The sequence below is a fragment of the Periophthalmus magnuspinnatus genome, chromosome 11, assembly GCF_009829125.3.
Source record: "Periophthalmus magnuspinnatus isolate fPerMag1 chromosome 11, fPerMag1.2.pri, whole genome shotgun sequence".
Lineage (NCBI taxonomy): Eukaryota > Metazoa > Chordata > Actinopteri > Gobiiformes > Gobiidae > Periophthalmus > Periophthalmus magnuspinnatus.
The window spans coordinates 6,465,219-6,489,931 of NC_047136.2; the positions used below are offsets into that span (position 1 = coordinate 6,465,219).

A 24,713-nucleotide genomic window follows, 5' to 3' on the forward strand; every position below is an offset into this window, starting at 1 on the left:
CAGACAACAACAAGCCCACAGACCGATGTGTCGTCTCTCTCTACGCCGTGGAACAGCATCCAATTAACCATTCGGCTGTCTCCGCCGACATGGGATTTCAAACCAACCAGGGTCTTGTCTGGGTTTTCTGTGGAGCTGAGCAGCCAATCACGTGTCACTGAGTCTGTACCACCGCGCGCGCCTGTCCAATGAGCTGCGCGCGTGGCGTCAGCGAGGGGAAGGGGGATTGTGTAGGCCCAATAGGCTGTTCAGTGCTGCCTGCCGGTGCCGGGAGCTGGTGGTGAGGTGCCTCCGCAGCGACAGGACCGGACCGTGAACCCGGAGACTGTACACACAGAGGGGAAGGACGCACAGGTGAGCCCGAGGATGTGCGCGCGGCCTGCTCCCGCTCAAATGTGTTTGTGTCTGTAGCTGCGCGGCTCGTGTAACGGTATAGTGCTAGCTGTTGTGTTTTCTTCCCATTTCAGTGCTTGGACAGACAATAGAGGGCCTTTGCGTTGCTGTTTATTGATTCAGGCTGACATGTTGGCCACCAGCAGCCGTCGCCGACAGCTGCTCAATTCCTTTGAAAGCCTCTTGTTGTTTCTTGCTGTCAGCAGAAATGCAACAATAGGTGAACCTTAATGCGCCCTTGTTTGAATCATTTCTTCACTGTAAATGCAAATGTTGTGACGGCATCGTGATGAAGCGTCGTGCGGAATGCTTCTTCATTGTTTGATCCACAGTCTCTAGAGGTTAAATCAGAGCGAACAGAAAGCCACTCTCTCCAAAAACACCTTCTACTGAGAGAATGTGGGTGCATCGGGGTTAAAAAGGGTTTGGAAGGAGGTTTGGACGGGGTGAAGTGGTGGGACGTGGCGGGTTAAGCGTCGCAAGCGCAAGACCTGGAGGTTGATGATGGTTCAGCAATTAGGAAGAAACATTGCAAATGCATCAGCCATTTACGTAGCCTCCATATGCACCTAAATGGCTGCCTGGCGCCTCACAGCATCAGGAGCGCTGGGCTGTTAAGGCCGTGCATTATTCGCGTCCACTGTTTAATGAGCAGCACATAAACGTAGTGACGCTAGAGATCCTCAGATAATCAATATGAATGAATGTTCAGCCTGTTATTCTGCGCATAGTAGTATGACATTACCCAGAAGCGCCCGGCTTTCTTCCAACTGAAGAGTAGCCTATGATTTTACTCACTCCTTTTTAACTTTGTTAAAAAATAATAACTTTAAGAAGAGGAGAATAGGCCTACACCAGCTGTACACATAGGCTACTTTGTTCAGTGGCACTTTAGAGGTCATGACAATGTTTTCAGCTTTCAGCTGTCAAAACTATTTAGAAGCTGCATTTTAAACTCTAGGTTGTTTAATGACACAGTGTAGCCTAATATTTTTATGCTATTTTGTTTTGACTTTTTTAAGCAGGTTTAACCTTGAAAATCAAGTCTAATTTACAATGGTGACCTGGCAGCAGTGTAAAACTTTGCCATACGTTGTAATAGGCCTTCCCAACTCTACTGTCAAACTGTCTCTATGAATGAAAGGGCCATGCCTCTGAAGTCTGTGAATGAACTGAAGGATTTTCAATGGAGGAGACTGAACGAGCCCTTACACAGCCACACACATGTGGAGCTCATGTGCCCTAACACTAATAGTGCAGTAGTTTACCTAAAGAGGGACTAAGCTTTAATCAATGTAAATGTATGCTTTAATAATATGAATGTACATTACAGAGGGAGGCTCCAAATGCTGTGTAGTGTGTATAACGGAGGTAGAAATGTTAAAACAGCAGACATGAGCCAATCAGCATTTTTGTCCATTTTATTGACACAACACCATTGTCTTTTACATATTTGTATTGTGTCATATGTAGACACTTGATATTGTGAGGAGTACAATGCAGTGGTATGAGCAGAAGTTGGTTACAGAGTGTGGCTGTTGTCTGGGGAGTTTCTGGGTTAGCCACCAGGTGTCATGACGCTGTGCACTGGATAAAGATGTCACTGTTTCAAGACACAAAAACATTTCGAGCCTCCATAGGTTTATAGCACCTAAAATAGTAAAACTGTAATGCCAGATGATAAGATAAACTCCATTTCTTCAGGCTTTACTTGCCGCTCTGCTGATTCAGCATTGCTGTTGCAGTTTCAAAAAGCTGCACACAACTGCCATCTTTGTTACTGGCCTGTGCCGCCAATCCATATTTACAGATGCCATACTCCTTAATTACTTCCATATGAGCCACACGAAGTCTATCAAAGCTCCTCCATTGGCCAGAACCCCTTTGTCTTGTAGCCTCAAGCCACTAAATTATCTCAGTGATCAAATTCTTCCATGTTTTGGCCTCATAAAATTGGGGAACCTTCAGGTGTCATCTTACACAAATAAATGGAGAACTAGTTTATTATAGAATTACGGCGCAGTAACGACAGAAAGTATGAGTCACTGTGGTGTGTGAGTTGGCTCTCATTCGCTCCCTCTGGTCCCGTTCAAACTGGGCATTAAAATGTGTTAGCGGTTATCAGATTTTGAGAGGTGGCATTCACTTAAAATGTGCTTCAGTAATAAGAATGTATATACAAACTACAGTTGTGTGTTTTCAAAAAGTTAAAATTAATCAGACATTGATTAGAATTTGGCTACTCAAGAGTTTCCCCGAACATTTTTAGGTAGAGCAAAAACTGTAATGTCCTACAAACAAGTGGAGTTCTCAGAGGAAACTCTTGAAGAGCATAAGTTTATAAGTCACTTTGTCTAACTGAAAGTTATGCTCTGATGTGCACCGGGATAGCAGAGGGGTTTGCCATCTTGCCAAGGGCTGCGCCAGTCTCAATGTCATGGGACCAGTTCCCAACTTTGACCATTTTTGACCTACTCTTTGTTTACCCCAATTTATACAGTGTTTTCTGTAAACCTCTCAGAGATATCATTATGGCTTTTGGTTGTGATTACTGACCTCTGTGTTATTTTATTCTGACAATTTGTACTATTTCTACAATAAATCACTTCTGCTAATGGTCAGCACTGGATCTCACCTGGACTCACCTGGACTCACCTGGAAGATAAGAGCACAAGCCGTCTACCTCAGCCGTCTGAGTTTAAAATGTTTGGGTTTGACTTTGTGATTTCTTCCCCTCTTCCTCATTCCTTGTCTCTAGAATCTGCCAAATATTGTACAGACGCGTGAATAATTAAATTAAATATTGATACCAGTATAATAATATAAATTGCCCTGATTGCTCTGTTGTAATTATAATGTGTCAAGAAGTGACACATCATTACTGTCCCTCTCCCACAGAACCACTTTTCACTGGACAGTGGTTCTGTAGGAGTTAATGAAATTAACAATGTATAAACTTGTTTTTAGGTAGTGGGTTACGTATTCTCCATAAAATTTGTCATAAATAGTATACATGTTTTGCATAGATAATTTTATTAGTATGCCTAAGGTGCCTTTTAAACAGGCTTTTTTATTTGAAGTTCACGTTGCATAACTGGGGCAGCACAGGACTTGTGGGTGAGCAAATTGTTCACTGGGAATACTTGTTTTTGTGATTTATAGATGTAATCAAAACGCACAGGACGGCCTCTGATTCTGGACGTTGTGTAAATTGTCCTCTGCCTATGGATTGCCTACATACACATATAATTCTTTCACCTCCTATAAACTGCGGTTCTGCCCGGGCCATTGATGGGTTGTATATTGGCATAGATTAGAATTAATGGAATCCATTTCGACCATTGGCGACTTGGCGTCTTAAAGGAACACATTGTTCTAAGGGCGTATGTGGCTTGTTGATTTGAGGATTGTAATAAAATGCAAATAAGTCTAGTAGTTATTGTAGTTGTCCCCAAAATACCCAGAATGCAGTTTAATTATGCATTCTATCCGTGTAATTTGGCAGGGATTAGCTGATTGGCTTAAGGCCTGATCTGAACAATTGATGTCTACGGAGATATTGATTGTGCTCCTGGCTGCCATGTTCCTCTCCATTCTAAGATGTCTGTTACTTCTGCCTCGCTCTCACTAAATGTCTCATGTTCCAGCTGCTATTTTTCTCTCATTTGACTGGAGAAACGGTATGCCCCACCCTGTGGTCTAAAGTTGTGCACTCAGCCTTGTCCCAGTGCCAGGTCTTAGAGGAAGACATTTTCCTCTTTGTGCTCTGAAACACATGGACCGCTGCTCCTACCTCTGGCCCTCTGCTCCCCTTTACCATTCCTCTCACTGACTTTATGCAGAGATTAATAATTACTCATGCATTTCCACAAAGTCTGATCTAGGCATGAATCAAATTTACAATCCAGAGATGCATCTCCAGTTTTAACAAATCAAACACTGTGTACAGCTAAAGAAGATGTACAGTAAGTTGTTGCATATATTTTTCTTAGCAAATTTTTAAGGCTGTTTATTCAGACAGGAACTGACATGGGGTCTGTAAATACCTCATAAGCAGACTGTACAAATGCCCAATACAGTATTTCCAATCCAATGCCTCTTTTTCAAAGGTGCATGTAGTTCATGTTGAAGTGACCTAGTGCTGACACATTGTGCTAGAGACAGCTGTGTGTATGACAGCACAGTAAACCCCAGTAGTGCTGTTTCTCTAGAGGCCCAGGTCTCTTTGGCCTGATCCCCACAGGGCTCTGAACTGCTCTGCTCCACAGCCTGCTACTGACATTGGCTGTTTGTACGTGTCATCGTAAAGCAACAGTGTAAATAATATTATAGTGTGCACTCTACTAGTCTCAGTAAGAAGGTATCAAGAAATACAGTTTGAAGTTATCCATACCTCGGCCTTCATTTCACTCGACTACATCAGGCTTTGATCTGGTTATGATGGTATTAGGTTACAATGTGGAACTGTGCATAAATTAAATTAATCAAATAATCATGTTTATTACAGTGATTACAAAAACCACATCACAACCAAGATTACTGACACAAACATTAGTGTGTTCTATGCGCGCACATGTTTCCAGGAGAGAAAAGTTGCCTGGGGGTTGTAGCTTCTTACTTAGAATGCTTCAATAAGTGCTTGTTTTGTGTTGGATACATCTCCTGCTTTCAAGTCATCAGTTTGTTTTATTCATTTTAATCTCGCTGATGTACTAACCTGATAGTTTGAATAATCATGATTTCCATTATAATTAAAACAATTGGGATTATTATTTTTCTAATACGCAGTTCTATTACAACACTTCCTTGTCAAAATAATGTTTTAGTAATGAGCATTTTTAAATGGAGGCCATCTACATCTTGAGCTCCCCCCCCTCGTGATGTCATCTGGTGGTCCTCCATGCTTGCTCCTCTGGGATTTTATAGTCCATCCTTCAGCAGCTAACCTTTAACTTCAATGCTTGACACGTAAAGTATTAAGCCTCATTTCAACTGCTGCACTCATCAGTGCACCACCTGAGTCTATGCTTCATTGGCTGTTGTTACTTGTTTGTAAAGACTTGTGGTTTTACATACTCATTGTATACGGTGTAAAGGTCAGAAGTAGTTAAGTCTAAATCTTGCATGAAATAGGACCTTATGACAATGGATTGATGCTTTTTAGTTTTTTTCCCTATTCAGTATTTGTATTTATTCATTAATAATCACATGCACAAAAGATTAGAAATATAGCAGTAAGAAGGCAGGTTCATCTGAGTCTTACAAATCTGAGCCTCTCCATTGCAAATCCCTTTACTGACCATGTGAACCACTGGGGCTTCTTTGCATTTTTTCTGCGATGACCAAAACTTAATGTGTGTATTTGTATAATTATGTTATTATGGGTGGGTAATATGACAAAAAATTATTTTTATCTTAATATTTCTGGGGATTATCTCTAACAATAATTAGATTATATATGTCTGCAATCCATAACAAATGTGCTGCAGTGTGACTTTTATGTCTTGTTTGAGGTATTGCAGAATTACCACTTTTCCCTACTTGACAAGATAACAATACACATCAAAACGTGCATGATGGGTTCCATCCATCTTCTCCCACTTATCGAGGGCTGGATTGTGGGGCAGCAGTCTAAGCAGGGACTCCCAGACTTCCCTCACCCCGGACACTTCCTCAAACTTCTCCGGTGGGACTCCAAGATGTTCCCAGGCCATCCCAGAGACATAGTCCCTTCAGTATCTCCTGGGTCGTCCCCAAGGTCTCCATCCAGTGGGATATGCGAAGAACACCTCCTCAGGGAGGCATCTGGGCTGTGGCTCTACTCTGAGCTCCTCCCACATGACTGAGCTTCTCACTCTATCTTTAAGGGAGCGTCCAGCCACTCTGCAGAGGGAACTCATTTCGACTGCTTGTATCTTTACCACAGCAGTCCAACACGGTAGCTGCAACACTGCGGACTTACTGATCCAAGAGCATCCCCAAAGGACACCACGAGGAACACAGTCAAAGCACATCTGGACTGATTGGGCAAACTCCTATGAACCCTGGAGCAGCTGATGGAGGGTATAGAGCTGGTCGAGTGTTCCATGACCAGGACAAAAACCACACTGCTCCACCTGAGTCCAAGGTTTGACTATTGGTCAAATTCTCCCCTACAGTTCTCTGGAATAGGCCTTACCAGGGAAGCTGAGGAGTGTGGTTCTTCAGGAGTTGGAACACACCTTCCGGTCCTCCTTAAACAGAAGGACCACCACCCCAGTCTGCAGGTCCAGAGGTACAGTCTACGACCTGCATGCAACATTGCAAAGGCGTGTAAGCAAAGACAGTCCCACAACATCCAGAGACTTAAGATACTCAGGGCAGCAGCTTACAAGTACTAAAACATAGGACTGAGAAACAGCACATTCTGTGCAACTAGCAAAGCACCAAACTCTTGTGTATCTGAGGTAAAAAATAGTTAGAGATTTCATTCTGACTGTTTCAATGATATTCAAGGGATATCTTCCGCATTTCAGAGATGATTTCTACAAAATTATATCTTAGATTGGACGGTCCCAAATTTGGACGGTTGTCTGAGACACACTATGGTTTAGTAGTCCCAGACTCTCCTGCATTGCAACAGAAAGTAGGAGTGACTTGCTCGCCAGGCATGCTCTTCTTGTTATCTGAATTTATTTTAGCCACTGGCATTTGTGACTCCAAACACCACAAAATAGGCTATACCTGCAAAATGATCTAATGTGTTTTTTTTCATTTTCAGGACAGGGCTAGATATTTATTTGGTATAGGCCACTGGATAGGAATTTATTTTGACACCCCTCAAACCCTAAGATTATTGTTACCTTTTACATTTTTTCCATATCATCTGAGAGCCCCTGAAATCATGTTACAACCCTCAGGTTGAGAATTGCTGAGCTGACAGATATTTCTGTAAACATTAGATGAGAAACCCCGAGGACCCCTTGATGCAGTATTTACTGAAATTTCATTCACTTTAAAACACAAAATTTGGCTGTAATCAATGCTCTGTCTTAGGGCTGGGCAATTAATCGAATCAATTTGATTAATTCAGGTTTTTAATCAAGATTTTTTTAATCATTGAGGATTATTATGAAACAGGTTTACTCCTTACTTTCTTACTTAAGCAAGTACCATGTATTAACTTTTATCATCAGAAATACCTTCACGTCCTGGGCCCTGACCCGACACTACCTACATCTGATGTTGAACTTTGCACTAAATCTAAAATTCCAAAAGAACACAAGTATGTTTAGGGACAGGCACGTTGAAAATGTGTAATGTTGTTTTGTCACACTTAAATCTCAACCATTATGTTTACAGGCACTTTTTTTTTTTTTTTTTACCATATTTCCGATGGAATTCAATGTCACCTATTTCTAAACAGACTATACAATATGTAACTTAAACAAAATACCGTGTCGAGTACAGCTGGAGTGCTGAAGCATCCACTGCTGTAATTATAATATATTCACTAACATTTATTTCAGAAATAATCACTACTACTACAAGGTGGTGGGAGAGGCCTGTCAGCACTTAGTTTTTTTTTGGTACCGCTCATTCAGACACATGCTACCTTAAAAACCCTGGTGACTGCAACTCTGCACTTAATTACTTACATAGCATATTGTACAGTGAACATGTACACGTTTGGTGAGGTCCAGTTTCAACTAATTGTGTTTTTCTCAATATTTAGAGTGGTCTCACGCTGATGCTGTGGACTCAGTGAGAAGATTTTAATTTGGATGTATAGTATTGGAATCAGACATTTCCCTTTCGTTGTCTGTGCTCTTTGTCTCCAGGTTCACCCCCCTCCCCCTCCCAATTGCCCCCCTACAACCCCATCACTCCCCTCGCCCCCGCCCCACACACACACCCACACCCCTCAGGCGACAGCAGAGCAGGAATTGATTAGTGACACGGCTTAAAAATAGACGACCGGTTGTCATGGAAACGCCCACAATGAGCTGTTGTCTAGTTTAATAAAGAGCAGCTTTGTGTTTAAGGTGTGCGTTGCTCCTTACAGGCAGGTGAGCCATGCGCGTGTGTGTTTCGACCAACAACTACCAGCTTCAGACGCCACCATCTGATTGGCTGGAGCCGGCATCCCGCAACTATCAAGTCTTAAGCGACCAATTACAGCTCTGTTGCTATGGCCTTCGTTGTTATTGGCCTCAACAGCGTCCAAAACTTGCCTTTACAAATAATGATCGTTTTTCCCGCCGCATCTCATCTGCATCCCTCATGGTTCACGGCATTGACCAATTTTATATTAAAGATGTCCCCGTTTATTGAATTCACTTTCTCCACACAATTGTTTTTTATTCATTTTTAGTTTTTTGGCCAAATTATAATCAGTTTTTCACTCTCGCAAAGCTTTTCTTCTCTATGGTGGTTCAAGATCTATTTGTTTAAGGCAATGAGTATAGACTTCAAGGTACTGGCGCTGATTGGTGAGTTGGCCTGAACATTTTGCTGTCATGAAATCACTGCTTTTGTTTGTGTCTTCTCAACCCTAGGATTAAAGGGAAAGTAAATATAACAATTACAGTATATGAAAGTCAGCCACGTTGGAAAAGTATCATCTTTTTCTTTGCTTTTAAACTGTTGTCAAGTGTTTTGTTTTTTTGACTGGACTAAAACAGTTTTAATATATACCAGGTTCAGGACTGAACTATCTAAACCAAATGTTTATTCTTTTCGCAACTAGAGCTTGAAAGTGGGTTTCTAGGATCCTACCTTAACATCGAGACCACAGTTTATTGTTGTTTTCCAGTGATTGTAACTTAATTCATGTTGCTCCTTTTCTGATGGAGGATCCCACACTATGGAATTATCACCATGGCGACAACCTCATTCTGTTGAGATTTTATATAAGAACAAATGTTTTTTTAAGGCAATTCAGAACCTTTGTTAAATTAATTGAACAAATAAAATTTAGATACATTTACTGCCATACTGTGGAAAGCCTAAAAGACAAGCAGTTGGCAGATCATACAACATAAAGTTACGTGGTGCGTCATAACTTGTTTTTTAGCTTCTAGGGTATTGTTTTTCCCGTAGTGTCAGAGGTAGAAAAACAGATGTTTCAGAATTTTTTTACTGTGGCATTTGTGGAAAATAAAAATGAACACGAATGTCACTACTCAAGACTTAAACTGTTGTAGTTAATTTTTTATAAAGGTGCTATATTTAACCCTTGCTTGGTAAATCCAGACTGAAATCCTATGTACAGGATTTACAGTGTGGTCATCATTCCTTCCCCTTGTTTCAGGCCAACCTCAAACAGAGCCAAGTATTCAGGCTTGTTTATTTCTGTGACAAACAAACAAACTCATTGGTCATGTGTCAGTTACAATAAAATCGTTTATTTTCTCTCACCTATTTTCTCTGGTTAAATTACACCCATACACCCGTGTTAAAATGTCCACAAAGACATGCATCAAACCTACCAGCGATAAAAATCACAAGTTCTTTCACAATGCAGAATGGTCTCGAGTCATAGGACCCACAATACGCTGTTGACAAAAGTCTGCGATCAATTAATATCAATGCTAAATATTTTATATATATACATATCCATGTGTCATTTACCCCCTGGAAAGTTTTTTAAATGGTAAGTCAAATGTGAAGTATGGTATTATTTATGTTTCATGGCACAGAGGAGGTGACGTCAATGTTGTATCTTTACACGCTTACCAGATTACCATGACACATAGACTTCCACACACACTCTGTCGTGTAGGAAGAAAGATCCCAGGGCTGGAAATGGACCCACTTTAAATGTCTCAAATCTGACATTACATATTCCGCTCTTTATAAAACCTTGAGGAGTCATTCTTCATACGATCATATTTTTTAATATGCATCAAAAACAAATCTATGTTTACCGAACCTCTTGAGGCAGAAATATGTTTAAACAACATTCTGTTTACTTAATTTTACAAATACTGTGGTTTTGTGTCCGTTGACTCCCTTTTCTTGGTGGTAGATGAAAAAATAAACTGCTGGCCCTTCTCTTAATGTAAGGAATGTGCTGAATGTACTAAAAGAGAGGCACCTTTGGGCAACATGTGTGTGGATGGTGTCAGTGGAGATTTGAAAGTTCATTTTCAGACAAAGAACTGTTGTGGAGGTTTAAAATGATTAACATTACCAATATGAGCATTTCAGGAAGTAAGGGGAGAAGATATGTTTGCATGAGTGTACCCTCTTCTCTTATCTTAACCCAGAAGTAAATAATTTAATATGTAAAGATTGAGCCTATACATCCTGATCTAGAAACAATCTCTGTTTTTGTAGTGCAGGAATTTGGTTTGGTTGCGGCCTTTTTATTAGAGATAAACAGATATAGCGTTTGGGTGATATATTGCACCGATATTATCCGTTTTTAGCAGATCTGCTATCGGCCTTAAATCTCCACCAGAAGCCAATATTTGCTTTGTGCTCACCAACTGCCTAAAAATATGTATAAAGCTTCATTTGAACACTTAAATCCAAAGATGATACCGCATAAAATGGGACTACACTCTTCTCTTATCCAATTATGACAGGGTTGTGGGTGAGTTTGTAGTAATGTAATATAATACTTAGATAAGATCATCTAAATCAGCCTCGAATATCAACCCAAAAATATTGGTTAAAGATTGGTTTCTCTGGATTCTAAACAATCGGCATCGGCCATGAAAAAAAACCATTTCAGTCGACCTCTACTTTGTATATTTATTTCCTCTTATCCTCCACATTCTCCCTCTTTTCTAATTTTTATGTCATTTGACCTCAAAACTATACACTTGTCCCTTTTATTTAATAGCAACAGGCACAATCTTGCTTTTGACTGGGATGCAGGTGAATTTTTGTTTTTTATTTGACCCTTTTTACCGTCTTGTCTTTGTGCTTAAAGTAATTGTGTTGCTTTACATTATAGTACCATTCATGTCTATTGTTCTTCACTGTTGCACCACTAAATCAAAAGAGATTGGCAGGGATAAAAGACACGTGTTGATAGTCTGAAGTGTATGGACTGTACAAAACAAAAGAGTGCTGACATATATTTCTATTGTTATTGTGATATTAAATGTGTAATTATTAGGGAATCTATTAATTACACTCATCAAACTGTAACTTATTATTGCATGCTAGCTTTTACAGCGCTGCTCCACGTGAAACCACCATTGGGCTGACATTTTTCGTAGATTTTTTTATCAATTAAGATTTTACTTACCTAATGTTTTAAATAATGCTAATTAAATTTATCCTGTAATGACACAGTGACATGCTGAGGCAACTGCATACACAGTGCAGTGCTCTGGCCTAAACCCAGACTTGACACTACATACTGCCGGTGTGCATGGACTACAGGGCATTCAGGGTTGGCAGTTGGCACATGTGGTTTCCTTGCTAAGTCTCTGTGAAGCCGGTGACACGAGGACAGTAAATGGCACAATGCAGATGCAAATGGATTTAATATCATTAGAGTTAATCAAATGATATTCATACATTCAGACCCATTATTTAACCAGTCATTTTAATTTGGTGTTGACAGGCACAAAGGGCTCTTCTGTAGCGGGCTATTATTAAGACGTGTGGTTGGTTTATTGTAAGGAGGACATTTTAGCAGCAGCCATCTGATCGACAGGGCGCACTGTGCATAAAGAACATGGTGTGTGTGGGGGATGGGAGAAGGGAATTAAGAGTTGGCATTATGTCAGCAGAGAGCTGCCATCTCTGTCTCCGCTCTGCGAGTGTACACACACAACCTCTCCAGTGTGGGCATGCAGCACAAGACAAAGACATTTCCCTGGTTCTTACTGTATCTTCAAAGTGTCACTCTTTACTACACCTCCCTCGGATCTCGCGCAAGTCCTGGATGCCTGCACACACATGCCTACACAGTGAATGTCCGCAGCTGATTGGCCAATGTAACGTGAACAAATGAACCCCTCCGCTCCAGCCACATTTAAGGGGCCCCTGAAAGTAAGCATGTGTTTATTTTTACAGTGAAAGAGGGAGAACGGCTTGAGGAACTGGGGGAGGGTAGAGGAGCAGGGAGGGGTTTCTTTGTGGTACTTTACAGCTGGATCAAGAAGGGACCTCACAAAATTCTGCCTACTGTTGGAAAGTGTTAAAAATTTGTACATAATCAATCCATCAGCCTCGTATGCTTCATCCCAGTTTTTGTAAAGGAATATTGTTGTAAACACACTTTACCAGAGAAACTTTTTCTGGTTCAACTTGTATACATTTTTCTATGGGAATTGTTTGCATCAGTGTCTAGCATTTTTTACCTCACCTTTTTTATTGTCTCTCCTGCTTCTCTTTGCATTGGGTTGGCAGAGCCCAGAGGGGTTGGTAGTCACGAGTGGGAGGGCCTTGGTGAAGGCAAAGAGGGCGGGGCTGAGGACTGAGACCCAAGCAGAGCGAGTGTGTGGCTTGTGTAGCAGCTGAGTGAAACAGTCATTTTATTATGTAAAGGCGGTCGGCAGTGGTGGAGGGAGGGGGAAGGAGGGATGGGGGGGTGATGGTGCGAGGTGCCAGTTGGTGACGTCCAGTTGGTAGCGGCCCGCGATTGGCCCGGCAGCATTCTTCCAGGCGCTCCATGCCTTATTAAAGGTGGAGGCTCAGCAGCAAGGTTTTCTGTCAGCAAATGGAGGCACAAGTCTGCTCCCTGCTGCGTCACAAATGAATTAGAGAAGAAGTAGTGTCAGGGAGGGCTGTTGTATGCCATCATTAAGACTCCTCCTTGCGCTAAAGAGGCTGCCAGAGATATGAGCAGGATAACAGAGACATCGGAGGAGAGACAGCCCCTGCATCCTTCTCCATGCTTACAATACACCAGCGGAAATGATACGATCAGATTTGGGATGAATAATTACGAAGCCGATTAAGTAACAAAAGAAACAATTAGATGTGCTTGATATACTACTGTGAATACAAATGCTCTGAATTTGCGCATTTGCTCTGTCTCATTGAAGTAAATCTCTAAATTAGTTTACAAAATCAAAAGAGTTGTTAGACGTTTTCAGACAGAACTATGATTTTATAAATTGGGGTTGCTTTGCTCCTTGTTCTCCACCTTTTTTGAAAATGATCAGTGAACTACTGGGAGTATCAACAACTTTAAAATGCATGTATTTCTGTGTGTATGTGTGATTTTATATGTGTGTATATATGTATATATATGTGTATATATATGTGTGTATATATATATATATATATATATATATATATATATATATATATATATATATATATATATATATATATATATATATATATATATATATATATATATATATATATATATATATATATATATATATATATATATATATATATATATGTGTGTATGTGTATACCCTAATTACACTGTCCCTAGCTTGTATCCACCTTAATGCATTGCTGTAGTCTGAGTCTGGCTGGACCCAGGTGCAGAGCAATGGCCTGAATGAACAGATTCAGTGCACACTGTAGAGCTGGTTTAACCCTGGTCATAGCGGGGCACCGTGTTAGCACTTTCTCTTGTCTTCATTCCTGAAAGGCCGCTTTAAAAAGATGTGGGTCATCGCCTTCAGACTAGAGGCAATTTTTGTTTGTTGGACAGTAGTGCAGATATCAGAGAAGCTTTCTCTATAGACTTTCATACGAAGACCTTTAATGTCTTTTGCATGAAATATATTTTGGTTGCCATAAAGTCATTACTAAACAACACTTGTTATGTGCATATATTAGAGTTTATGATACCTGTTTAATGTAGTGTTGATGTTGTCTTCCTAGGATGGAGCGGATGTCTGAGGAGGCGCTCAGGCTGAACCTGCTGAAGAGGGGGTTAGACTCCAGTGAGCGCGATGAGGCTCTGGCCAAGCGGCTGAAGATGGAGGGCCACGAGGCCATGGAGCGCCTGAAGATGCTGGCACTGCTGAAACGGAAAGACCTTGCTGATCTAGCAGGTCTGGATGTAGCAGGACCCCTTGGAGACGGGAAGGGCCCTGGAGGTAGCACCTTGCACCACCAAAGCACCATGGGTACTGGATCTTATGAGGAAAAGATAAATGGGAGCCTGCGGCTTGGGGGACACAGCAGCCATGCTGTACAGACCAAGAATGGAAAGGAGAATATCCTGGATGAACCAGTGGATATGAGTGCTGGGAGACGAGGGTGAGTGCTTCCATAATTCTCTTTAGTTTTTTACAGTCAACAGTTGTTTCCACTGAGTATTCCAGTACTTCCCTATGAACCTGAATCATGCCACAGGTTAATTCTTCAGCTTGGTTGTCCTGACCAAACCTAGCTCAACATCTGCGTCACTTCACTGCTATAGCTCTCTGTTGTCTGCAAGTTGCCTCAATGGTAATGAAGGATCTGTCAAATGCAAAAGGACGGACCTTACAGTATATATTAACTGTTATGCTCACCGTTTTAGTTTGGGTTTGTTTCTTTAACAAAATGTTTAATAATTTCCCAGGGAAATTAGTTATACACTCTTTCAAACAGTTGAGGATACACGCATGAAACTTGTCATCTCTACCCACAGTGATGCAGACCATGTAAGAAGAACTCCATCACCAGACGTCATTATTTTGTCAGACAATGAAGCATCCAGCCCAAGAGCAACCCCTCGTCCCGAAGAGAAGATGCACCGTGCCAACCTCGAAATGTTTAAGGTAGAGTTCTATTGCAGTTAAGGTCTAAGCCCTTTTCAGACCAACAAAGCCAAAGCATGCACTGTTCCTCATTTTTATTTAATAAAATGTGCCTTGCTCATTTTAATGATAATATTAAATTACAAAAAACTACAGTACAGAAAAAAACTACCACATGTTCACTGAATTTACACATATATCCTATATTATACCAGATTGTTTTCCCTGGTCAGACAGCTCACAGGCAACACTGATTCATATAGTCATTTGTAAACAGATCTGTAAACATTTGAGACTTCAGAATTCTTATTCTTCATAATTCTTATTCAGAAAATATTGCTTAAATGTATTTAATTGCTGCACAATGTAACATAAAATTGGAGAATTGTATGACTAAAGAAAATAAATATATTAATATATAATATTAATATTGCTAAGATGGGGGAAAATAAAATGTATACAAAACTCATATTTGAGTAATGATTTGATCAGAATTACGTATTTAATCTTAACTTACAGTGTGTTGGTTTTACTGTTAGACTTTTATTTTAACATTATAAAAATTTTGTTCAGCCCATAAGACACATTTGATCAGGGATAACATTTGTTTTGGGGAGATAAAATATATTTTACTGTGGCTCACTTCATATCGGACACCTTTGGTTTACAAATGTTTTGTTCTGATTCGTGAGGTACAGCAGCAATTAGGAAAATCACTAATTCTAAGTTAATTGTCCTGACTCAAAGTACTTATTTCTATGAATGTAATATCTTGTTATTAGAATCCCATTTCCTCTTCATAGAACCCATTCCTTGTACCTAAATACCCAACACAAGCTTGCATCTCAATTCATGGGAGCAATGGGAAATTGGTAGCATTGCTATAGCAGTAATCTATTCAAATTTAAATATTAATCTTTTTAAAGGTCAAATGTTCTCAATAAGTCCTTGAAAACAGGAAGAAGCTGTGTGATTATGAAACCCATGAACACAGATTCTTACATTTGATGTAACTGATACAACTGAAGCACTTCATTGGCAGAGTAAACACAGCCTAGCAGAGCTAAGTGTTAATGCTTTATTCTGCTACCTCCAGAAGTGCTTGTTACTCGCTGCCCTGTGCTATTTCTCTCCCTTGCTTTTTTTCTCATCTTCTCCTTTCCCCTGATTTCCTCTCTGCATCATCCATGCGCTCTTATTGTGGCTCTGAACCCTAGACCCGAGCCCAGTCCGGTCTGACAACTCAAAATCCAGACTTTATCCCAGCCTGTATTTGGGTCTAGTTTGGGTCTTTGTCGACGCAAGAAAAGAATCTAAACTCTACTACTTCTTATGTCTAAATAAATGACATCTTATTATTAGTTGGTCATGGAGGCCCCTGCTTTGCCAGTAATGAGGTAGAAAATGTCACTGTGTTGTGCTTCAGGGTAAAACTGGAGAGGAGCGGCAGCAGATGATCAAAGCCCTGAGAGAGGAGCTGCGTCTGGAGGAGGCCCGTCTGGTGCTGCTCAAGAAGCTCCGCCAAAGTCAGATGCAGAAGGAGAACATGGTGCAGAAGGTGAGAATGGCTGCTCCGCTACTGCTCAATGTTTCAGATCTGGAGCACCACCTTGGTCTTCTGGTCCAATCCAAATGAGGGGTGTCGGCATCAATACAGTTTACATTTAAGTATGGTTAGGTGTCACAATCATAGGAATTTAGGAGAAACCGTATTTAAATTAATGTAAATCTGTGCTTCCAATAATATATATGACCTTTTTAAAGTTGTAGGGTCAAAGGGAAAGCATGACATAAGATTTTTTAAAATACAATATGTAGTAATAATAATATAATAATGGTATTGAACATTTGACTATGAATAAAAGAGAATGTGGTTTCATTACGTATTTTACTATTAGGCTAGCTGTAACAATTGTAAAATTTTAATACTTAAACTTGTAATACTGTAAATGTTTTGCAGTAGTAGTTTACATTTTAACCTTTTACATATTGTCTAATTCAAGTTGATACGAGAACAGCACTCATCAATCTCTTAAAGCAGCATTACGTAACTTTGTGGTGATTAGCATGCCACCTGTATGACTCCATAGACATAGACTGCTGAAGCCAAATTTGCATATGGAACATTCTCCATGGTAATAAGTTTAACTATGGAAGATTCCAGATGAAGATTTTTTTTTTTTAAGGAATAAAAATATCCATAATAAACTAAATGCGTTTTCAGTAGTCACTTTTTTTGGTTCTAAAGTTAAGAGATCAATGAATTGTATTAGGACACATGTGCGGGAATCTCTTCAATCGGTTGATTCAAGTAACTATTAACTATTTTGTCACAATATTGACTCTGTTTTCATTAGTTATTGGATTTTTAATTTGTTAGTTTTGCTTACAGGTGCCAGTGGTCCAGAATGCTAGCTCTGCGCAGCCTCCACCACTGCACAGCTCTTCGGGACTCAGTAAGCTGCCAGCACGCCCCGGCATGCACAACCCAGAGCCCCAGAACCTACGCACTGCTCAGGTTAGTCAACTGTCTAAGATCTACTAGAACTCATCATCCCCAATAACATGCATTTTGTTCAAATGAAGGAAAAGTGTATGTTTATGAATGTTGATATGTTTCATTTTGGTTTTATACTGTAATTGCGTTTTAAAATTAAATTGGTACATTTTCATGGTCTCTGTGCTGCAATCACAGAACTTAATACAAGTGAGCTTATAATGGCTATCTGAGAGTTCCAACTATTGAAAAAAAATGTATCAAAGAGGAGGACTAAAATAAAGACAAAGTCAGCTCTCGTGCAGTGATCCTGCTTTTGATGGGTGGGCAGGTCTGAGAGCAACACTTGTGTTGGCTGATGCCTCAGATTATCTTCACAGTATAGATCAAATTACTTAAATTTAAAACAGTTTCACATATTTTAAATGCATATTATCCTATGTAATAAGGATTTTAACCCTTCTTGGTGGTTCTTTTCCATGATGGGCACGTCTTGCTCTGAAATGTAGCTGTAAATTGGCCAACAGTCTTGTAGCGCATGCACTGGTGGTTAGATATTCGTCATTATGACTTTTCCTTCTGTTGAGTCTTTATTCATGCATGGCATTGCCTCACTCCTCCATTTCATGATGAGCAGGATTAAATATTCAGCACATCTTTGTGTTTGTGTATAGAGAGGCCTTTGTGTAGTGGATCGTCTTATTGGCTAAACGAGAGCTTTACTGTACATGTGCTGCCCCCTGGTGTCCATAATATACTATGCACCTGAGATTAGTGCCTGGAGAGTAAACTTCAATATGCATCATCTTCTCCATATCTATTTTTATTTTATTGAAGCTTAGCTACTTCTCTCTTACTTATGGCATTATGTATAATTTATTAGTAACTGAGTTTTTGTTTCCAGGGCCACACAGTCATCAGGTCAGCGGCCAACGCCAGCCTGCCTCCAATGCTGATGTCTCAGCGAGTGATCGCACCGAACCCTGCCCAGTTACATGGACAAAGAGGACTCTCCAAGCCTGGCATGGGCCGCTCCGGCAGTATGGCCAATGCTGTCAGCTACCAGGTTTGAGTGTCTTCTAATCTCTAATTCACATGAATAACTCCAGTCAGTAGTTCAACATAGACTTAGCCTTTGGTATATATTTGCATTTGTGGATTATTGATATAAAACCAGTTTATAATGTGAAATGCAGTGATTTCAAGAGAAATCCATTATTATGATTATTACCAGTAAGGGTCCCTGAGAAAGTTCAACACACATCATAAGAGGTACTAGATAAACAGGGTTATGCTTGACTAAAGATATGGTTATTGGCACCTAAACATAAACATTAATACAGATAGAACTTTATGAGTTTAATCCAAGTCCTTGCTGCTATGTCCTCAAAAGACTTTGCTCAAAGGATATATTTCTCAATTTTTGTGATACAATGCAATACAATGCTTTTACACAGGACATATAAGACTGAGAAAGTTGCCTTTTGATGGACACATGAAACCTCTAAGCCATTGTTTAAGTAGCTGTGTTTTTCTGTGCAGACCGGTCAACAGGTGTCATCTCAGCACTCCAGCTCCAGTGCCATCTACATGAACCTGGCCCACATGCAAGCAGCAGCCGCAGCAGGCGCAGGGGCTTTAGGCGGGGCCTCTGCTGTCAGTCCATCCACCGGAGTGGGTGGCATAACCGACCAGGCCAGCAGCCAAGCAGCAGCCAAACTGGCTCTGAGAAAACAACTAGAGAAAACCCTCCTGGAGATTCCGCCGCCTAAACCCCCGGCCCCACTCCTTCACTTCTTGCCCTCTGCAGCCAATAGTGAGTTTATTTACATGGTAGGACTGGAGGAAGTGGTGCAGAGCGTCCTTGACAGTCAGGGTAAGTAATTATAATCAGGATTTCAAAGTGATAAAGCTATAGAATGGATCAGGTTTAGCATGCATTTATTTTGGTATTTGTTTAGGTAAATTCAGAGGGTCATTGTCCCGCATGGAGCCTTTCTTCTGCGCCCAGTGCAGAACTGACTTCACACCCCACTGGAAGAGAGAAAAGACTGGACGAATTCTATGTGAACAATGCATGACATCCAATCAGAAGAAGGCTTTGAAGGCTGAACACACCAACCGACTGAAGAATGCCTTTGTGAAAGCCCTCCAGCAGGAGCAGGTCTGTATAAGGCTCATTATTTATTTATTTATTTATTTATTTATTTTTATTATTTATGTTTTATTCATAGCAGAGACAAAGTAAATATATGTTTATATATAATCAATTTTATTGAAGTGGAAATTTGCAAACTTAAGGTCATAATTGTGTAGAGAGCAATGACTGATATCGCAGGTCTCACTCTGTGTGTTTGCTTCCATAACAGGAGATCGAGCAGAGACTGCAGCAGCAGGCCACGCTCTCCCCCAGCTCCTCCTCAACTGGCTCCAACTCTTCAAAGACAGACTCGATGATCCGACACCATGCACTCCGCCAGGTACCTATATTCTACGCTGTAATGATGTACTGAATCTTGATCTACTTATAGAATTGCCATTGTTAGTGCGTAACATTTAGTATATTATTGATTCTTTATGACATCAAAAGATGGACAGTACTCTATAACTGTGTGTTCAGGCATCCCAGCCTCAAGCCCAGGCATCCCTCCAGCGAGGCCTGTCAAACTCTGCACGGGGCGTCCTGTCTAATTTCGCCCAGGCCTCCCAATTGTCTGTGGCCAGCAGCCTCATGGGTATGACTAGTGCTAAGCATTGTGGCAGTGGGAGCAGCAGTAGCAGCAACAGACTCCAGCATGACAGCCATCGTCAGATATACAACATCCCAGGTAATAGCCACATCCTCAGACACCCAATGAGCCTAACCTTAGTGCATGTCCTGACATGTGTGTCATACTCCACAGGACTAAATATTGCGTACCTGAATCCAGCGGCCGTCGGCGCCCACAAGAGCTCCAGCCTAGCAGATCGACAGAGAGAGTACCTGTTGGACATGATCCCACCACGCTCCATATCACAGTCCATTACTGGACAGAAATGAGCCCCATTGCCCTCTGAGCCACACTAAAGCACTCCCAATCAGCCAAACCCCAGCCTCCCCGACGCATGCAGTGCCTGTCGTGTGCCTACCTTTACCACCCCATAAGTTCCTGCTCAGACAAATTAATTGTCCAGGCATTTCAAAGTTCTTTATTGTAGTTAAAATTATTTGTCCATATTATTCATATCATTCTTAGTAGCACTATTATTGTACTTAGAACTTTTTTTTTCAGTTACTATTGTATTCATTATGTGTTTCACTTTTTACTTGCTGTACCATCAATTGTTAGAAGTGATGGTAAATCTTGGAGGTCTGCTGAGGCCTTCGTCATAGGATGTCTCCTCCACTCATTTAGCCTAGCTTCATTGTGAGTGTTGTTAGGAACAAGATCAACAGGGTGCATTCTGGTTGCTATGCAACATTTAACAATCTGAAAACCTTTTGACCATTGTATTTTTCTCTTAAATTTATCATGGACTGGCGGCAACTTGAACAGAAATAGATTATTTGTTAGCGCATGATTTTGAGGAAATGGAGATAAGGACAAGGATCCAATTTTGGTGGCCAACTTTGTTTTTGAACAGAATTACAGAATTCATGTTTCATTGTGAAACCATCTAAGCTCATCAAGTGGACACTATCACGCCAACACAATTCCTGGTATATAAGCTCTGAAAGCTTGTGTGTTTTTCTTTTGTCTGTTTTCTGTTGAATATTGGCATCGTTATCTTTAAATGGGCTGGCCACCTCTTGTACCAGTTGGATGTACTCATTCACGCTGCTTAATAGTAGACCGGCACATCCTGTTAGCAGTCAGTGGTGGGGCAGGAGTCCAGTCATGCCCTCTCTACAGTGGACTCAGTGTTTACGTGAGCGATGGTGTCACTGAGACTCACCCTCCAGGTCTCTCTTTTCTTCATGCACCTTTGCTTGTCCAGTTTGCCCAGTATGCACGGACTGGCCCTTTGATCCCAGCAGCTCCTCCTGGCATATGCTCTTTACAGGACTTCAATCAACAGGTGTTAGCACATCGGTGCACACAAACCAGACGTTATGTACTTAAAGCCTTCATTTCTGGGCTTGATGTTATATAGATTTCTAGATTGTTTTGTCTTCTTTGCCCTTGTTTTTAATTTGAATTTTTTTCAGTTTTACTTTTTGGCGGCGTCTCCCCTCATGTCGGGGCAAACCTGAAAGGAAAAGCCCCTGGAGACGGTAATAATCAACAGCTGAGGACAGAAACTATGGAAATCTGTATGGATTATGTACAGACACAGAGATTGAAAGAAAAATGTGGACTTTTTATCTTTTGTGGAAGAGACATGGATCAATCATTGTGTGTATATTTATACACACAAATTGCCTCACTCCAGAGGAGCACTTTTCATATTTCCAATTGGAAACTTTTTTTTAAAGTAAAGAATGTTACAATTAAGTCCAGTTAAGGTCTGGGTGCAGAGAGGATTGTGCATTGTACCATGTATAGAGGATGAATGACTTTTTTTGTCTTTACAGATGTTGGATCTTGTGTGTTCAGAGAAAATTGGTTGTGATGGTTTATCTAAGGTCCCTGCAACTGTACAAATTCACTACAGAGCCCCAGAGTCCTGACCAGAGCAATAATTTATAACAAGCAACTTCTCCACACTGTCTCATGTATGGGCCCTGCCATTAGTTAGCCTTTGACACACTGAGATTGTAATGGCATCCAAAAGCTGGCATAATCATGTTTAAACCACAGCAAGGGCTGGACATTACATCAGTTACTGACTGTTCAGCATCTGCTCTGCACATTATCATCCACTGCCCTGTACAGGCTGTGCACATTGACTGGTTAAAGTAAAGATGCATTCTTTTGGGAATAACGGGGGCAATCAATAGTACAAATCCCTTAAATATATAGCACTTTGAGTATACTATAGTATACAAACGTTGAGTTCTCAAGTACACATTAAACAGTTTGGCGGTGTGGATGCAGTTCCCTTTATCTCCACTAGTGTGTGTGAGTGTCCAGTATTATTCAGGACTGTTGGGACTGTGGAGTGAAAAGTGAAGGACAGGAAGCATAATCAGTGCAGGTTCAGTGGGCGCTTATTTTAAACCAGCCCTAAACATGATTAATTGTTAATGAATAGTTTTATTGTCACTCAAACACATTTGTCGTAGCCAAGCCCAGTCGACATGACAGACTATGGTGCTCTTCAGCCTAAACTAATACTGGCTATTATGTTACTGCAGTTCATTTCTGTGCACTTGTACAAACAAGAATGTATGACTGTTTTGATTTACATGAGAGCGGCCTGTCTGTCTGGTATTTTACCTTTACCTCTAAAAACAGCATGGACAGGTTTTTATTCTGGCATTAAACTTGATATTTTTATCAGAATAAAAAGGGACAGGAAGTTGTTTGACTATACATTCTACTGACATTCTCTCACTATTCAGGTCCCGCAGTATTTCTTCTCTATTCAGTGTTATTATGAGGTTGGACCATATTAGCTGGGCCTTGGCTCTACACCTGTGTTACTGTGTTCTGGAGTCAGTGGTTCTGCAGTAGTTGGCACCGGTCTGTCAGGATGAGAAAAGTCTGGTGGAGCAGCCCAGACCCCTAGAAAACGAGCCCTACTCGATGCTCACATCCCACTGGTCCCAACTGGATCAGACGTCAACTCAAGTTTACACCTTTTTATTTTAAGCCAAGAAAAAAAAAATGCTTACCTAAATGCTTTTTGGAATCAGATTCCAAAGAACAGGATTTGTTTATTGTAAATTGTAATGGCACTCTTATTTGGTTTTGGTAATGCAATTTTTATGCATCTCATTCAGCTGCAGGCTGAATTAAAACCCCTTGTTTTCTGCTTTTCTGCTTTTTATTGCAAATGTGATCAAATCTAAACTTAAGATTTCAAAAGTTTTTCATGTGTATTGAATGATTTGTTTTATTTTCATTGCAGTTTAAAAGAAACAAATTTATTGAGTATGAAATAAATGACATGATATTTGCTAGGTTTGAAGTAATAAGGACTTATTGTACATAAACATTTTTTCCTCCCTTGTACTAAAAAAAGAAATGAAATTGTTGTATATTGTGTAGAAAAGCAAACAAAAAGCCATGAATATTGTGAATCTTGTCATTTCGTTTTGTGATCACTGTGTAATATTGTGTAACATATGTGCAAAATGTTTGGGATTCTTTTTCCTCCTGCTTTTGAAAGCAATCTCCCTGAATGCATTTGCTTTATTGACAAGGTTGCAGGATTGTACATTGATTTAGATGACAGTCACTCTCCAATGAACCTTTTGAGAACTTCTTGAAAATGTTTCTTTGTGGTCACATGTGTAAGAAAACATGATGTTACATTATTTTGAGTGGAAGGGAAGTGACCAAATGACATCCTAACGCATTTAGACAAATTAATTTGTAATCTAAATAAACTTACATAAACACATCCAAATTTGTGTCATGTGACCCTCAAAATTGAGTTGTCAACCATCTTCAGTTGTTTTAACTTGTACATTTATTTGGTTTGTTTAAGTATATTTCAACCAAACATTGAAAAGGAAACATCTATAAAAAGTTGACTATTTGAGTCATATTGCTTTGCTTACTCCAATCCTGACCTTTTGCACATAGTTGATATTTAACAGTCTCAAAAATAGTAAAAGAAAATAATGCTGTTTGAATACTGCCAGTTGTTTGCCAATTATGCATTGATTGAAAAAAATAAGCTAATTTTGGAGGAAATAACTTTGTAATATTTATCTCTTGCAAGCTATGTTTAATAAAGGTCAAAACAATTTGCTTTCATGTGTGACTCTTGTTTGCTCCAGTGCTTTACTGACCCGCATTTGCTGTGTGGACATGTTGTTCTTGCAGCAAGGCTTAAAACAATGGGAAGTGAGAGTTCTAGTCAGCAAAGTATTACGCCATAGCACAAGGTTAAAGCAACGAAGTGTGTTTCAGTTGTAGTTGTCTAATCATACGGAGGATACAGTGCTGATTACATTAGAAAACATTTGACTTAAAGGTTAAACTGTATGTAGCATTTTGGAGGTGACATGTCACCTGCATGATTCTATGGGAATAGAAAGTTAAAGCTATACTTCAGAACATTTGAGTTGA

General features: G+C 40.2%; 1 protein-coding gene across 2 annotated transcripts; it reads left to right on the forward strand.

The window, feature by feature from the left end:
* Nucleotides 1–215: 215 nt before the first annotated feature.
* Nucleotides 216–24,393, forward strand: gatad2b (GATA zinc finger domain containing 2B). 2 transcript variants are annotated; one of them, XM_033975498.2, is made up of 11 exons: nucleotides 216–354; nucleotides 14,188–14,568; nucleotides 14,945–15,074; nucleotides 16,480–16,611; nucleotides 17,446–17,571; nucleotides 18,455–18,616; nucleotides 19,093–19,426; nucleotides 19,512–19,714; nucleotides 19,920–20,030; nucleotides 20,171–20,378; nucleotides 20,454–24,393. In XM_033975498.2, exons 2-11 carry the CDS (start codon nucleotides 14,189–14,191, stop codon nucleotides 20,588–20,590), a joined length of 1,923 nt encoding a protein of 640 aa, XP_033831389.1. In that variant the 5' UTR covers nucleotides 216–354; nucleotide 14,188; the 3' UTR covers nucleotides 20,591–24,393. The 2 variants fall into 2 exon arrangements, with proteins under 2 accessions (XP_033831389.1, XP_033831388.1); XM_033975497.2 differs by having other exon boundaries at nucleotides 20,171–24,393.
* Nucleotides 24,394–24,713: the final 320 nt, after the last annotated feature.

Bases quoted from the DNA above. Each gene is read 5' to 3' on its own strand.
- gatad2b (XM_033975497.2), top strand. From the start codon at position 14,189: ATGGAGCGGATGTCTGAGGAGGCGCTCAGGCTGAACCTGCTGAAGAGG. The intron at 14,569-14,944 runs GTGAGTGCTTCC...CTCTACCCACAG, and splicing joins ATGAGTGCTGGGAGACGAGG to TGATGCAGACCATGTAAGAA. The intron at 16,612-17,445 runs GTGAGAATGGCT...TTTTGCTTACAG, and splicing joins AGGAGAACATGGTGCAGAAG to GTGCCAGTGGTCCAGAATGC.